Source organism: Branchiostoma floridae, chromosome 9, assembly GCF_000003815.2.
Source record: "Branchiostoma floridae strain S238N-H82 chromosome 9, Bfl_VNyyK, whole genome shotgun sequence".
Classification (NCBI taxonomy): domain Eukaryota; kingdom Metazoa; phylum Chordata; class Leptocardii; order Amphioxiformes; family Branchiostomatidae; genus Branchiostoma; species Branchiostoma floridae.
This window is the reverse complement of record NC_049987.1, coordinates 13838742-13853084: the sequence shown is the minus strand read 5'-3', so window position 1 is coordinate 13853084 and position 14343 is coordinate 13838742. Positions and strand designations below refer to the sequence as shown.

Here is a 14343-nt window from a genome sequence, read left to right as displayed (position 1 = left end):
GCCAATTTCTTGATGATTCTATGTTAAATTTTAGGAGAATTAGTTCGGACAAATTTCTGAAAATTCTTTCCCTTCTCTCTGAACTGCCCCTGCTTGTGGTGACTCCTGGAGATGTGCACTTATTGTAACACAAGTAGGCGTCTTAATGGTACCCTGGTGAAAGTAACTGATGAAGGGTAAATAGCGAAAGTACATCTATCACCATGGAAACATGTCAACAATTCTGGGAATGACAATGGCATGTACATCCTTCAATACAGCCAGTATCTGTGTCCGACAAGTGCTTGCTTGTTTGGGTCTGTAGACGGTTGCTGGGAATTGTTTTGTCAATTTGAAAAGAATGGGGCCAAGGCTTTTTCCCCTTATCATGTCTGGGGCCATACTCATGGAGCCAACTTAATTTTTCCCAGAGGATCAACCATTCTAACCAGTGTAAACAGGTCTTGATAATTTGGCTATAATAAAAATGTTCTTTGCTGATGGAATTTTCTGGAGTAATGTTTAAAACATGTGAGGAGACTCCAAGAACTGTATCCATTCACGATGGACATTGAAAAGTAAAGGAATATAAACTAGAACAATTTCAGTCTTATTTGAGCCATTCCAAATAACTGAAAACATAACGTTCTTAGCACCTCTGAAAATGAGACATCTGGGCCTGGGCAGAGCTTTCCTTTGTTTTTCGTTCTTTACAAGGCTGGTGTAAGTAAATATTGATGAAACCTCGTAGAAACATAACCGATTTCTCTCAACCATATTGTGCAATACTAGTACTTTGTCATCATGGTCATATTCAAATATCCATTGACACCCCCCTTCTTCTTACTGGATATGTCACCAGCCATTAAAATTGAAAGCATAGATCAGTGACTTGTTATCCTCGTTATTCTACACTGCTAAAGAAAAGAAAGGTTGAAGATAAACTTTCTCTTCATCATTTCAAACGATTGTGACCTAAATTTTGCTTTGTCATTTCCTGTTGAACTTCCCATTTATCATGATATGTGCAAATTACCAATGGTACAATGGAAGGATGACGTTATTTTCTGCTCTAGTTTCCCCTCCTGCATACAAACATTGTGCACCTTGCGGAGATCCTGTTTTGGTACTAATGTTACAGCCTTGGGGGATGTTTGGGTAGCTGGGTATATCTGTGTCAGTGTTGGAGGAACATTAGCAGTATTACTTTTGTGTCCAGTCATACACCGCAACGGAATAAACAAAAACATTAAAATGTCTGAGTGAAATCTCAAATGCAAAGAATGGTGTAATACAATATTAGACAGTGTGACTTTAAAGTAAAGGCACTTGGTCTTGATATATTATGAAGTTCGTTATAGAGACATGTAAAACAATCTTTGACAAAAAACACATCTTTATAGATAAAATTTTCATAAAGAAACATTTACTTGTAACAAATTGAAAAGTGAAATATGTGAGCTTTTATGCAATAAAATTTGATTTTCATCCATCCATCCTTTGACTGAAAGATCTTGTTTAACTTCATGCCCTTCCCCTGAAAACTTGCACCTGCTGTTACTACTGTGCATTGAAATTAGAAACACCACTATTTAAAAGAATAGCATCACCGTCTTTTTCAGTTTTGGCATCATCTCCAAACTAAGAACAAGTTTGAGCTTCTACTTTCCATCCTCTGCAAAAACGCGAAACATAATCCAAACCCCATGTTTGATTGGTTGAAACTTAATCCTGACGTATCTGTCGTCCAATCAGCGCTCCCAACTGTGATTCAATGGTACCCATAGAATAAGCTGCTTTCACCACAAACATTCTCCCTCCAGAAAAGGTAAATATATATTTTTGCAAGTATTTTGTAACAATTCCTCAGTATCTCACTTTTACCTTTGCCAATATCATAACAGTCATGTTTGATAATATTTTCAGTCGCCTGTATCCTATGTATAGAGAAAGTCTCGATATTTAGGTTAATGATTAATGAGAGAGAGGGAGTAGGTGAGGTAACGGTAACAGCCGATTGCCCAAGGTTTGAATTGCTACACCTCAGTAACTACACCGCTCTGTCCTGTCCCGAACATGGGGTGTACGTGTGGAGGGGCGTGAAAAGTCGGTGGCTTCTGGATTTCCTTTCAGGATATTCCTCACCACATTTTCTGCGTATTCCAGGAGGAACAAGGGAAAGGTGTCGCTTCCTGGGGGGCGCATGGTTGTCGTCGTTCGGGCGCGTGACTTGCAAGGAAGGGAACCCAAACAAGTTTGTGCAACCTACACCGTACTATAGTGGTGACCCCGCGCGGTCGTGTGTTGATTTCGCCTTTGAACATCATGCAAGTGCAAGTTGGATCACCACCTGATCGATAACATTTCTGATTGGAATTTTTGTAAAATTGACGTATACAGAGAGGATATATAATACGTCGAGCTATGCCTTTTCCAAAGAGGAGTGTAAAGCCCGAAGCGCTCGGGGAGAGGCCCGGTACAGGCCCGGGAGCGCAGGTCGGTCCGGCGGCGGTGTGGGACGACCTGGACGCCGTCACCAACTCCATGCTGGCCGGTACCCTCCGCCAGCTCGCCGATCTCCTCAAGAACGCTACCGACATCTTCGATGAGCTCGACTCGGAGCTACACGGAGTCGCCTGCCGCTCGGAGAAGCTTCTGACGAGGATTGAAAACGTGGAAGACAAAGTGAAGGGGTTAGACGCCCGATCCGTTCCAATCCGTGAGTACACAAATAACAACACTTGTTCGCTCTGCACGCCATCTACATTGTTCACTTCACATCAAGTGCAAACTGGCACACATGACTTTGGCGGCCTATGACTTTTACTGTTCCCTTAGCCTTTTATGTACACTATATATCCTCTATATTGTCGGGATTTAGTTGGAGTTTAGTGGGGAGAGAAGTCGGCCCATGTAACGTTACCGCGACACGTTGACACCTGCCAGGTGTTGCAGATTTTTTTGTTCACAGGTTTCCCCTCTTTTGTTGTCGCTTGGCGAGCTAGAAACAGATCTTTCCACGCGTCCTTGTGGCTTCCCGCCAACTTAACAGGATCTAAAAACGTGGCAAACTTCAGTTGGGTTCTTTTGGTTGTTGTTATGAATATATCGGTTAGTTTTGGACACTCGTTTGTAGCTTTAATTTTTGTGTTTTCCTGACCGGCAACCATCTAAGGTAATCAGGAACTCCTTAAGGGTAAAATTTAAGGTCAGACTTGAGTTAACTTGAGCCATTGCGCTGCAATTTCAGACACAATACGACCAGATTTTTCATCGGTATACAAATGTGGAATATTCAACGCCAACCATATGAAGAAATGCCCAGTTTCTGAGCCCCTTAAATCTAATTGTAACCAATTATCCTTCAGAGGATTTTCAGCTATCTTTCCTTTGTTGTTCTAGTTTCCCAACAGGTTTAGTGGAAACCACAGAAATAACAACAATTGATGATTTTGCATATTCATTTGTAATTAATGGCCATGTTTGTACCTTGTTTGTGTAAAAGATGCAATTTAGATAATCTTGACACAATCATGTTAATTAGCATAATAAAATAAGCCATGATTAACCATATTGGTCATAGATACTTAACACCTTTTCTGCTGTTCCTTGCACAGTAGTATTGTAGAGTTGTTTTTCTTGGTCAAAACGTATTTTTTGGCAAAGCGGTAAATAGTGATTTTATTTCTACCTCAGATATTGTGTACAGGCAGCTCTGGAAATGTGTAACATTATTATGAAAACATATTTCATATCTTAAGGTCACTAAACATATATCTCTCCTCATACAATAATCTGTAAAGATACTTTACGAGAAGGATCACAAATTGCTATGCCATGATGTCATCCAATTAATTCTGACAAGATAACGGCTTGCATCTATTAAGCATGTGCTTTACAAACCACCAAAGGCAGCTAAAAGCATGCAAATCTTTGTATGATGACCTTTTTTGTATTCCATCCAGATTTATGATTTATTATGTAATAATCCAATATCCAAATGCTCCATCACTGTCTGTTCTCATTTGCCATTAAGACAATGATATAACTCAGCATATCATAACTGCATATTTGCTTGAGGGCCAGGAAATGTTTTGGTAGTGTTTTTGATGAAATAATGTTATCTTTTATGATTCCTTTTTGTCAGACTATCAGATTTATTCAGACAAGTCTTTGGCATAGTTAACAGGTCCCCCATGGGACATTGGCTGTGGTTGGTGGTTATAGGTAATGTCATTAACCAGTGATATATCTCTTACAGCCTTGTGCATTACAGAAATGGGCAGGAGTTGATTAAACTCCAAGAAGATGTTGGGTGGGCAAGTATGATATTTCCTTATCTGACTTCACCATAAATCCTGGATTAGGGACCATCAGAGAAACCAGACAATCAGAAACACCCCCAACATCTGCTTGGAGATTATGGCTAGATAAACCTTTCTACTACATGGCATGGTGATGTATGGTTTGGAAAGATGCATGGACATTGCTGTACTTTTTACTATCAAACATTTTAACTAAAGGTGCCTGAGTGCAGACGTTGTGATTCTGCATTCAGTTTTCTCTTTGAATAGTTTGATTCCTTATTTTCTCAGTTTGGTGTTATTTTCATCGTACCTTCTGAAAATATTCCTTTGGTGTCCTGGGGCGTTTCTTTTATCGGCCATTTGATATTTCCTATAGGAAATGGCCTGGAGGTTTGAGGGTTCATTTTGGTCCATTATGGCCACACTTAACCCAGATTCTGTACCCTCTTGTATGGTGAGCAGGCACCTGTGTAGAGGGTTGCATTGTAGGGTTGGTTTCCAGTCCCATAGGGCCAAACAATTTCAGTACCTTGTTTGAACACCACCTGCATCTATTTTTAGCAAAATAGAAGATTTGCATATTGCAGACGCTTTTTTACAGGAATGGCGAAATATCATGTGTTGATGTCTCCACTTACTGTAAATTTGCTTATATTTGAAGGGATTTGATTGTGTGGTGGAGGATAAAAGGAGCTTTTTGCAGTGTTTAAAGTTTGTAGTGGGCACATAAAGTATCACTGACAGTACATTTGTACTGTTTGCACTTTGCAATGTGAAGTGGAGAGGTCACCTTGAAAACCGCAAACATCAAACCCACCACTGATATTTCTTGATGTTATGTAACACTCTCCCGTTTCAATATTATTCGTCAATCTTTTTCATTAATCTCAGCTTTGGTTCAAACTGTTCTACCGCGGTATCTTACTCCCTGTCACTAAAACATAGTTCTCGACACTGCATGGGTGTTGGTGAATTTATGACTCTCGAGTCAGCAGATAATACCAGTCATTCTTCCTGTTGTAAGAGCTATGTTCCTCCAGCCATGGAATAAGTGGGATCTATAAAAAGCACTTACAGAATTCCAGCCTCAAGCACGTAAGAGTGAGCGATGATAACTGAAGGAATTTTCACATTCGAATTCAACACCTATGGACTTATACTGTCATAGCAGCCACAAGACATTGGGTTGTTACATTGCCTGGGAAACATTTGATTTGGACTATCATTGTATGATTACAAAAAATACCTTTTGTGTGTGTAGTTTCAGAATTTATAACATTTCAGGCCTGCATGAAATAATCTCTCTTAGTTATTAATATTGGAACCTAAATCTATAACTCAAATCTTCAAAATGTAGTTTTGTACTATCAATTATTATCAATGGTTTATTCATACATATATACATATACATACAAAGACATACTGAAACAACGTTGCAGCCTGTTATACATTGCTGTAAACATAGCTGAATTAAGTTAGTCTCAGTCTTTAAAAAAAATCCTGATATATACAGCATAACATACTAACAATAGTCGGTCCGCGCCAAGGCAAAAATTACCAGCAATCAACATTTCCATGTAGTGGTAATAAGACATTGATAACAGGCTATAAATCAGTATTTAAGAGTGCGGACAAGTATGGAATGGCACTGTTTTTGTACCTATCATATCTGGCAAAAGGTATGCTAAGCTCGAGCCCTCGTTTTAAATCTCTGTTGTGAACTTCATTACGTTTAGCAGGCAACCAGCTTCGAAAAGTGGGAGAATTAAACATGGATTTCGCAAACTTAAGACATAGCAATTGTCTTCTTGATTTTAAGGTACAAATATTTAGCCTACATAGAGCTTCGGCATAACAAGTATAATCGCTGCCCAGAATTATTCTTAGCGCACGCTTTTGTATGCGTTCTAATGCAGCTGATTGTTGGCATGTTAAACCTGGATGCCATACCGGGGCAGCATATTCCATAATAGGTCGGACGTATAATAGGTATATCTCACAGAGATCTTCAGTGCAGACACCAGAGCGTTTTAGTTTTTTAAGCAGAAAAAGACGACAGCTTGCTTTTTTTATAATAGCGTCAGTATGTTTTCCCCATTTCAAGTCCGCAGACATCCAGATACCTAGTATACAGGCATCTTCAGTGTACTCCAAGGCTTTGCCATTCAGTAATAACACAGGAGGTAGAGGGGGATTATAGCAATAGCTGTAATATACATGTAATTCTTGCTTTTAAAATTTGTCATGAAAAAAAGTTTCTGTAGTATCGATGTACGTAGAACAATGTATGTACTTCCTGAAGCCCAACTATAATAAAGTCTAAAGACTATACTCTAGGGTATTTCCATTATGTATATCTGTTGTTTTCACTTAGCAGAAATGTGCATAGATTTGCATGTATTGGTCTGGTGCTTCATTGATTTGTAAGCCACAGTAAGGGACAAAACATTGGAATAGATGTAGGTCAGACAAACAGATGGGGGATGTCATGTCCTACAGAGCTGTCAATCAAACTGGACAGGAATGTGAGGAAACAGTTACAGGTTTCCCTGTTTGTGTAGCTGTATCTCTATTGGTCAAATAGTACAACTGCCAGTCAAGGTAACATACCAGCTTGGCAGGCATGTGATACATGTAGGTATGACAGTACATTATACTGTATTGACTTATGTAGCATAGCAAAACCTGCATATCTAACACTTATATCCTCTTCACTATTCCTGTAAATCTTGAAATAGTTGTGATGGTTTTAAACCTCAAAAGCCTCCCCTTCACTGCCGCCTCCAAATTAAGTCCACACAGAAATAAAATTAATGTATTTTCAATATCATACTTTTCAGTTTTGAGACATCCCAAAGAATTGCCCTGTATGCACCAGGCCCCCCGTATAAAAGTCACTGTACCATACTTCTCCAATACCCCGTATATAACTGCTCACGAAATTACTTTTGGTTATGTTTGCTTCATAAAATAGACCTGCGGAACAGGTTGATAAAGAGTGTGCAATACTGCATGCCTTATGGCTTTTTTCATTTGGGGAGCTATGATATAATATGTGTAGATATTAAAGGTACACCTTATCGAGCCCTGGGAACATATGAGAAACATTGTTTGAGTATATATTTAAAAGTATATCTATAATTTTGCTTATCTTCTAATGATTACGTAACCTGACATCCATCCATCTCTTAACCCCTAGCTGCAGAGTTTGCCTTTTACTTTTGCAATGTAGGTATTACTAATGAGGCCTTAGCAAGAATAAGGTTTAAGAGACACCTGTGCAGAATATGACGGTGAACAACACAAAAGGAAATTTTATCTGTTAGCTTTTGTTGTAGCTCTTATAGGGTCTTCTTTTACTCCCCATCCCTATACTGATGAGGTCACTGTTGTCAGAGCCTTTCCCCGACCCCTCGCTCCCTAACCACTAGACCACAGAGTGGGAACAAGCAGCACTTCTTTCTCACCAAATCAATTTGCCAAAGTCATGGGAGAGTAGACACTGATGAGAAATGAAGTAAAGGTGTTCCCTACAAAGGGTCTTGGTTCAAATTGACTTGTCTGGTTGGCTGGAGATGAAAGCTAAGTTTAGGTTTTTTATGGTCAGCGGTATTAACATCTAGAACGCTGTTACATGCATCAAGGAGGGTATTGGAAGTAGCGTAAACTCTGATATATCCATTGGGCACCCTAAAACTTCCACATTTAAAACAAAGAGTTCTTCAGGTATTGAGGTACATTGTATACAGAATAGCATAGTAGTTTGCAATATTTGGATTGGCAAATAAACGTTAAATGTGCATGTTATCAATAAGCAATTTGTGCTTTAAGAATCAAGAATAATTTGCCTATGAGCGTTTATTTATTGCATTTGATCCAGGTCATATAATGCTTTGTTCTTCTGAGAAAAGGTCATCTTGTCTTGAATGTCTCAAAGCATGTGACACCTGCCTAGGAGGCATTGTTTAGACCACCTGGGTAGACAATTGTCAAAAACTTTAGGAAACATTTGGAAGAAACAACAACAGAGTAGATAAGATATGTCGTCAGACACCTTTAGGGCATTTAAGGAATGTTTGCTCCAATTTTCATTGCATGAATGAAAAGGTGGCAGCAATAGTAATTAGACTCCTTCGTTGTACATTCATTTGTTTGTATTGAGCCTTGTTCTGTAGTGTGTTTTGTTGTAGCAATTTTTACAAAGTGTTTCTTCTACTCGTAAGAATTTTTAAACTGGGTTATACACTGATCTTTTTCTCTAAATGTTGGCAGTTGAAGCTTGATCATGTAATGACTCAACACTACACCTAGCTTCAGATTTTTTCCTCTAATCGAAGCCCCCCAAAGAACAGACATTCATTGTGTTCAAGTTCAGCACAAAAGCCCTAAGCTGTTGTTGTTGGCTTTTTGCCATGTTTACCAGCTTGGAATGCTGGTAGCATCAACTTGTTAAGACATTTCAGCAGCCTACTCTTTCATCACAAATGTCGTAAAAAAAAACACAACTGTGAATTGCAGGTGTAGATTTGATACGAAACTTAAAGGAAATTCAATTCATTAGCAGCGAGATGGAAAAGATGAACAAATGCATTAAGGTGTAAGGTTGCCTGGTGTCTTGTTCCAGTAGCTGACTCATGTTAGGTGTTACAAATTAGTTTTCACCCTCTGCCATTGGTGATAGAAGGACCAGTGTTTTGCTGTTACTGTATATTTCTTTGGTGACATTTAACGCCAAGCATTTGTCTGAGAATTCCTTTTCTTCATACCTTTATACTTGAGTTATATCATTTTACCGTTGATTTTTGTTTTCTAAAATATGTTAGTCTTCATTTTCAACTGCATTGTAAATTGAATACAAAAAGCTGACAAGCACATCTTGAAAATTCTTAACATGCATGAAGAAACAATACAGGGAATAATTTGCCGTAAGACCTATAATGATAAAGGTGTGAACAGGGAGGTTATCCTAACATTATAACTCTGCCAGGCTATAAAGGGAATCTATAGTCCCTGAAGAGCTTCCTGATTTCAGTAGCCTGGAATCAATTGGTATGGTATGAAACTGCGCAATTGCCCAGGGTATATTACATATAAAAAGTGATAAGGATTTCGGAAGATACAAATTTGTATGCTGCTAATTTGTAATTTTTAAATATCATTTGAATAAAAAGGTTTAAAAACAATGTCTCTTTCATAAGTTTGACTATTTTATATTTCAAGAATATCCCAACTCAGTGCTAAAGTAAAATGCCAGATGGTGCATGAAAATTGTCAAAGTTTAGGTCAGTAAAGTTTCTTTGATGCCCATGATCACCTGGTGACTCAGGGTATTCCTTTCAGTGACAGATCACCCACCACACCTACTCAGGGGGTGGGCGGATTAGCCAGATTTCGTGGTCTGTCTGCTTGCCATGGCTGTGTCTGAAGGATTGTTGTTTCTTCAACTTTCTGTAAAAGAATGCACATTTCTATAGTCAAATCGTACTGCTTGTGGAAGAATTGTCGTGCCTGTCTGATTCTTATCATTATATGCAAATTTTTTAAGTCAAATTCACTATTGTTAAGTCAGATAGTATCAAAAAAGGCTTGGAGTTGCCTATGCTGAACATAGGTGTGACATGTCATTCAACACAATGTACTGTAAATTTGCTTACTTTTAAGGTGGTTATATTTCATAGTACAGTAGTAGGAAAAAGAAGGTTTTTGTAGTGTTTCATATTTGCGGTTTGAACAATTCGGTAGTACAAAATCGATGTAAAAAGGAGACATGAGCTTGCACTGAAAGTATCACTGCAAAGTCCAAGAGAATAAAATCACCAAGAAAGTTTTAAGAATTACAGTACCTAGGTGTTGACATGTGTCTGCCTATCTGGTATGCTACTCCAAAGGCAGTTATACTTATACCCCTAGGCTTACATAGATGAAGGAAGATAACAGACATGACCTAATGCAGTAGGTGTATTGTTTTTGTTGTAGTCAGGTGCAGTTATGCCTATAGGAACAGCTGTCTGACTGGTGTTCTGACCTAGTCTGTTATTAAGACTGACCTTTGTTGAAAGGTGTGTCTCTTCCCCTAAGGCTATGGATTATTCGGTATCATATAACCATACCTACACTGGAACCTATTGTGAAACTCTACATCAAAGTTGTCATGTCAAAAGGTATTCCTTTCTATTGCCCGGTATTGGGTCATGGTTGTAATTATTAGTGGTGGTAGAAGAAAGTACCAAGCGGATAGGGACAAACATATTGGTTGAGTCTGAAACAGATTGTTATGATTGATGTAGCACTGCTACTCGATACTGAAGTCAGGGAGCACAAGTAATACAGTGGTATGGGTTTGCATAAATATACATGGATATATGAGATATGTACAGTATGAATTGTCTAATAGATATCATGTGTATCTAAATTCAACACTCTTGCCCTGAATTTGGCTTTCAGCCACCATTTGCAACAAAATGCATATATCCCACCAATCATATTGTGATGTTTATGTCCAAAATCTACCATAATATAATCACAACCTTTAGGAAATGGCTTTGAAAGATTAAGACTTTGATACCTGTTGAAAGACATACATCTGGAGTTTATTTTCTGTGTGTATGGGGTATTTTATAATCAATGTAGTTGTAATTGAGCAGTTTTGCTATATACCATAGGTACATGTACATACATGTACATACATGTCAAACTAGTCAGAAATATAACAAAAGCTGAATAATGTCTCTGCCTTTTTCTCTGCCATTCAACCAAAACTAATGGCCAGATGGTTTCAATGTAGTAAAGTTCAACAGAAAGAGAAACTCTGTCAGGGCTCATTGACAAGTAAGTCCATACAAATGTGTGTAACAAGATCAGTAACCCTGCAAATTCACAACACCTGGTTTGGGTTGGTGTCTTGGGTTGGTTCCACAGTTTCTGTATGCAACAGTATAAAGCCTATAGTATAACTGCAAAGTGTCCTGATGATACGTTGTCCGACTTTTTAGGAATGACCTCATTCTTTTGTGAAACCACCTGTTGTATAAGTGTTTTAGTGAAACTTGATGAGTTATTTTAGATTTTACAGGAAAGTTATTGAAGATTACTTTAGGTGCAAAAATACCATTCGTAATCAAATGTACTTGTATTCTTAGTGTGGACACTATGACAGTATGTCCAGAAATCAAGTTGATTGGTGCTACTTATAATTACTGGATACCATTGGACAAATTTCAATAGTGTTATGACAAAGCTCTGTATTTTGTATCATTGTATGCACACTTCAATTTCTTGTAAAAGCAGGTTTTTTAAATTTCTTTCAAATAAAGTATTACACAATAACTAAAGAATTTTTTTTCATCTTAAGACATGCTAGAAATCTTAAGCATCTGGTCTCTTTGCCAGTGGAAAGTGACCAGTGTTTAATTTGTCTGATTTACGGTTTACCAAATCACTTGTTTGCAGTGTGTGGTTCTGGCAGACTAGACCTTAAAGCTCTGGACAAACAGAACAGAACCAGTGTGAAAACCCCACATGTAGGCTGCCATGCCACTCATGTCATGTGATGGTGTGGATATAGGGCAGTGGCCTTTGTAGCACATTGTATTTCATGTTTGGTCAAACTTTGTCTTGATTTATTTCAATGTGCATTATTGTATAAAGCACGTCTTCGTGGTATGTGTTGTATGCTTTTCTATGACAGAAAGTTATTTGACTAAAGTGTTAGATATGTATGTTTGGCCAATACATTGTACAAGAAACACACAACATTCTCAAGCATCATGGGCAAAATACTGATAAAAAGTTGCAAAATTTCTCTGAGCTAGGAGAGATTTCTCCAGGTTACTGTTTGCTAAGTTTGACAAAATCTCAAGATTAATTCAAAAAGAAATTCTGTAAAGAACATGTTGTATATTTCTCTACTTTATATTTCTCAAAGCTATATTTACTGATGAACTGTGAATTTTGATACTTAGTATCTTCCTTTTTGATTCATTAACTAAAATAAACACGGCAGTGTTAAGTGTTTTATGATGCGTCTCCACTTCATTATGGCATCTCACAGGGAGATGTGAAACTCCCCACCATTATTGGCTTTTCCCATGGATAAAAAGAAAGAATTAAAGTGCTAATCCTTATGGGATTATCCCAGATTACTGTGCTTTCCTCTCCCCTTTGTTGTGATAAACATAGAGAACCAAATGATCCTTGGCCTTGGCCAGGTTCATATGCCAGAAAGGTTATGTCTGCTTCGGCATAGGAGTAGGCATTAAAATCTGTCCTCAAGAAATGAATGTGTGTTCGAAGAATGTAATAAATGATTATTCATTTCTCCCTCGTTCAAACATTGCAGGACGTTTGTAATGACTTCACCAGATTGGCAATAACCGAAACATTGGTTGTATAACAATCAGTTGTGTATAAACAATCTTTCTCTTCAATGTGTTATATCATAGTTCATACCCAGTTTCTTCATAGCACACAGGTATACTTTTTCAACATTCTGCTTAGTGAAGCTTTGCTATTGACTTGTAATGTGTAACAGGTTGTTTTGACTCCAGCTAGCACAGAGAGTTTTTGTAGTAGTGATCTGACTTTTTCACAACAGGGTTCCTCTTTGATGACATCAACAATTACGTAATCATGCAAGTATGCTTCCGTAGTCGTGCGTGGTTCGAAAGGAAGCGGAAATTACTCAAACAGAAGTTTGAGGTGGGCAGTTTGAATGGTAGTCACTGTTGTATGGATACCTTGTGTGGGGGTGGGGGTGTAAGGTGATATGCAGCAGCCATGTTGTCACACCTGCAACATTAGTGTACTGTATCATGTGACATCAATACAAATCAACTTTGCTGCAAGTCTAACAGACAAAAGTGTCTCTCTAAAGAGTCTCTTCCTTTTCTGTACAAAGTCATCTCTTGAAAGGCACAAGACAAAAGAGTCACTACACAACATGTTGATATGTCACACAGCAAGAAAGGAGTTTGAGATGTAGGGCAGATAGTGGCTTTATAATGTTGATACAAAGGTGACACAAAATAAACAGGTCGAGATGGCCTCCCCAAGACTGGGTATAACAAGGCACAGACGTTTGAAAACACTGCGGCAGTTGAATGGCAAAAGGTGTTACTTTGTGTTCACATAGTTTGTTACAAAACACGTCGGACCAAAGTAAATGGTCAGACAGTTTGCACAGAGGCAGTCAGGTGTGTTATCAACATTCGGCGTTTTACTTTCTTTGGTTGCTTAGTTGAGGTCGGAAAACTTTGTAAGAGAAGGCTTTATACAGTTACAATCTCTGGAATTTGACGGGACTCTACATGTGTACCGATGTCCAGTGGTATAGAAATACACCCTGAAATATTTGTTTGAAATTCTTCACAATAAAAACAAGAACTACAATGCATTTCCTGGGAGAAAGTCAGTATGCAAGACCCAAAGTAATTGCACTGATTCAATTACAGATATAAGGTTCGACTATGGCGACTTTGCCTATACTTATGAGTGAAGGAAGTTGAGATTTTTTATCTTTGAGATGTTTATGGACCCCTTGTTCATAGAGGGAACTGGGTCTGAAAAAGGGGGGGGGGCTTCCCTGATACAATCCTGAAACCAACCAAAACAATCAGAGTTTATGTTAAATGCTCAACCCGTATTTACCGAAGTCCTCCACAGAAATCTTCAAAGCATTTTTCTTCCACAGATCTTCATAGCCAGTGAACCACTTCCTAGGATTATACACAGGTGAGGTACTGCAAAATAAATAGAAAATAGGGATGAAAGGTTTCTCTTTTCATTTTGCTATTGACATTTTTGACAAGATAAGACAAGTAAACAACATCAAACAAGACTTTTTAAGATTTTTCATAATTTCTTGTAGATTAGAATCACAAAACAATCAAATCATCACATTTTGAGAAATATTTGGATTATTTGTCTTACAAGGATCTTTGTCATTATAACTGATCTAGAACCTCTAGGGTTAAAACATCTCACTGGTATGCGCACCTAGTTCCTCTTGCCACTTCACTCAGCTGTGTAACCCACTGAAGTGTACAGTCAATCACTGCAG

At 38.2% G+C, this 14343-nt stretch overlaps 1 protein-coding gene across 1 annotated transcript in view; it reads left to right on the top strand.

Annotated features, from left to right (window-relative positions):
* The first annotated feature begins 1946 nt into the window (after positions 1 to 1946).
* Positions 1947 to 14343, top strand: part of LOC118422405 (NHS-like protein 1) — a 98349-nt gene continuing 85952 nt past the window's right edge. The window contains 1 exon segment of the mRNA XM_035829938.1: positions 1947 to 2698. Within this exon segment, the coding sequence (XP_035685831.1) occupies positions 2404 to 2698 (295 nt within the window). The 5' untranslated portion in view covers positions 1947 to 2403.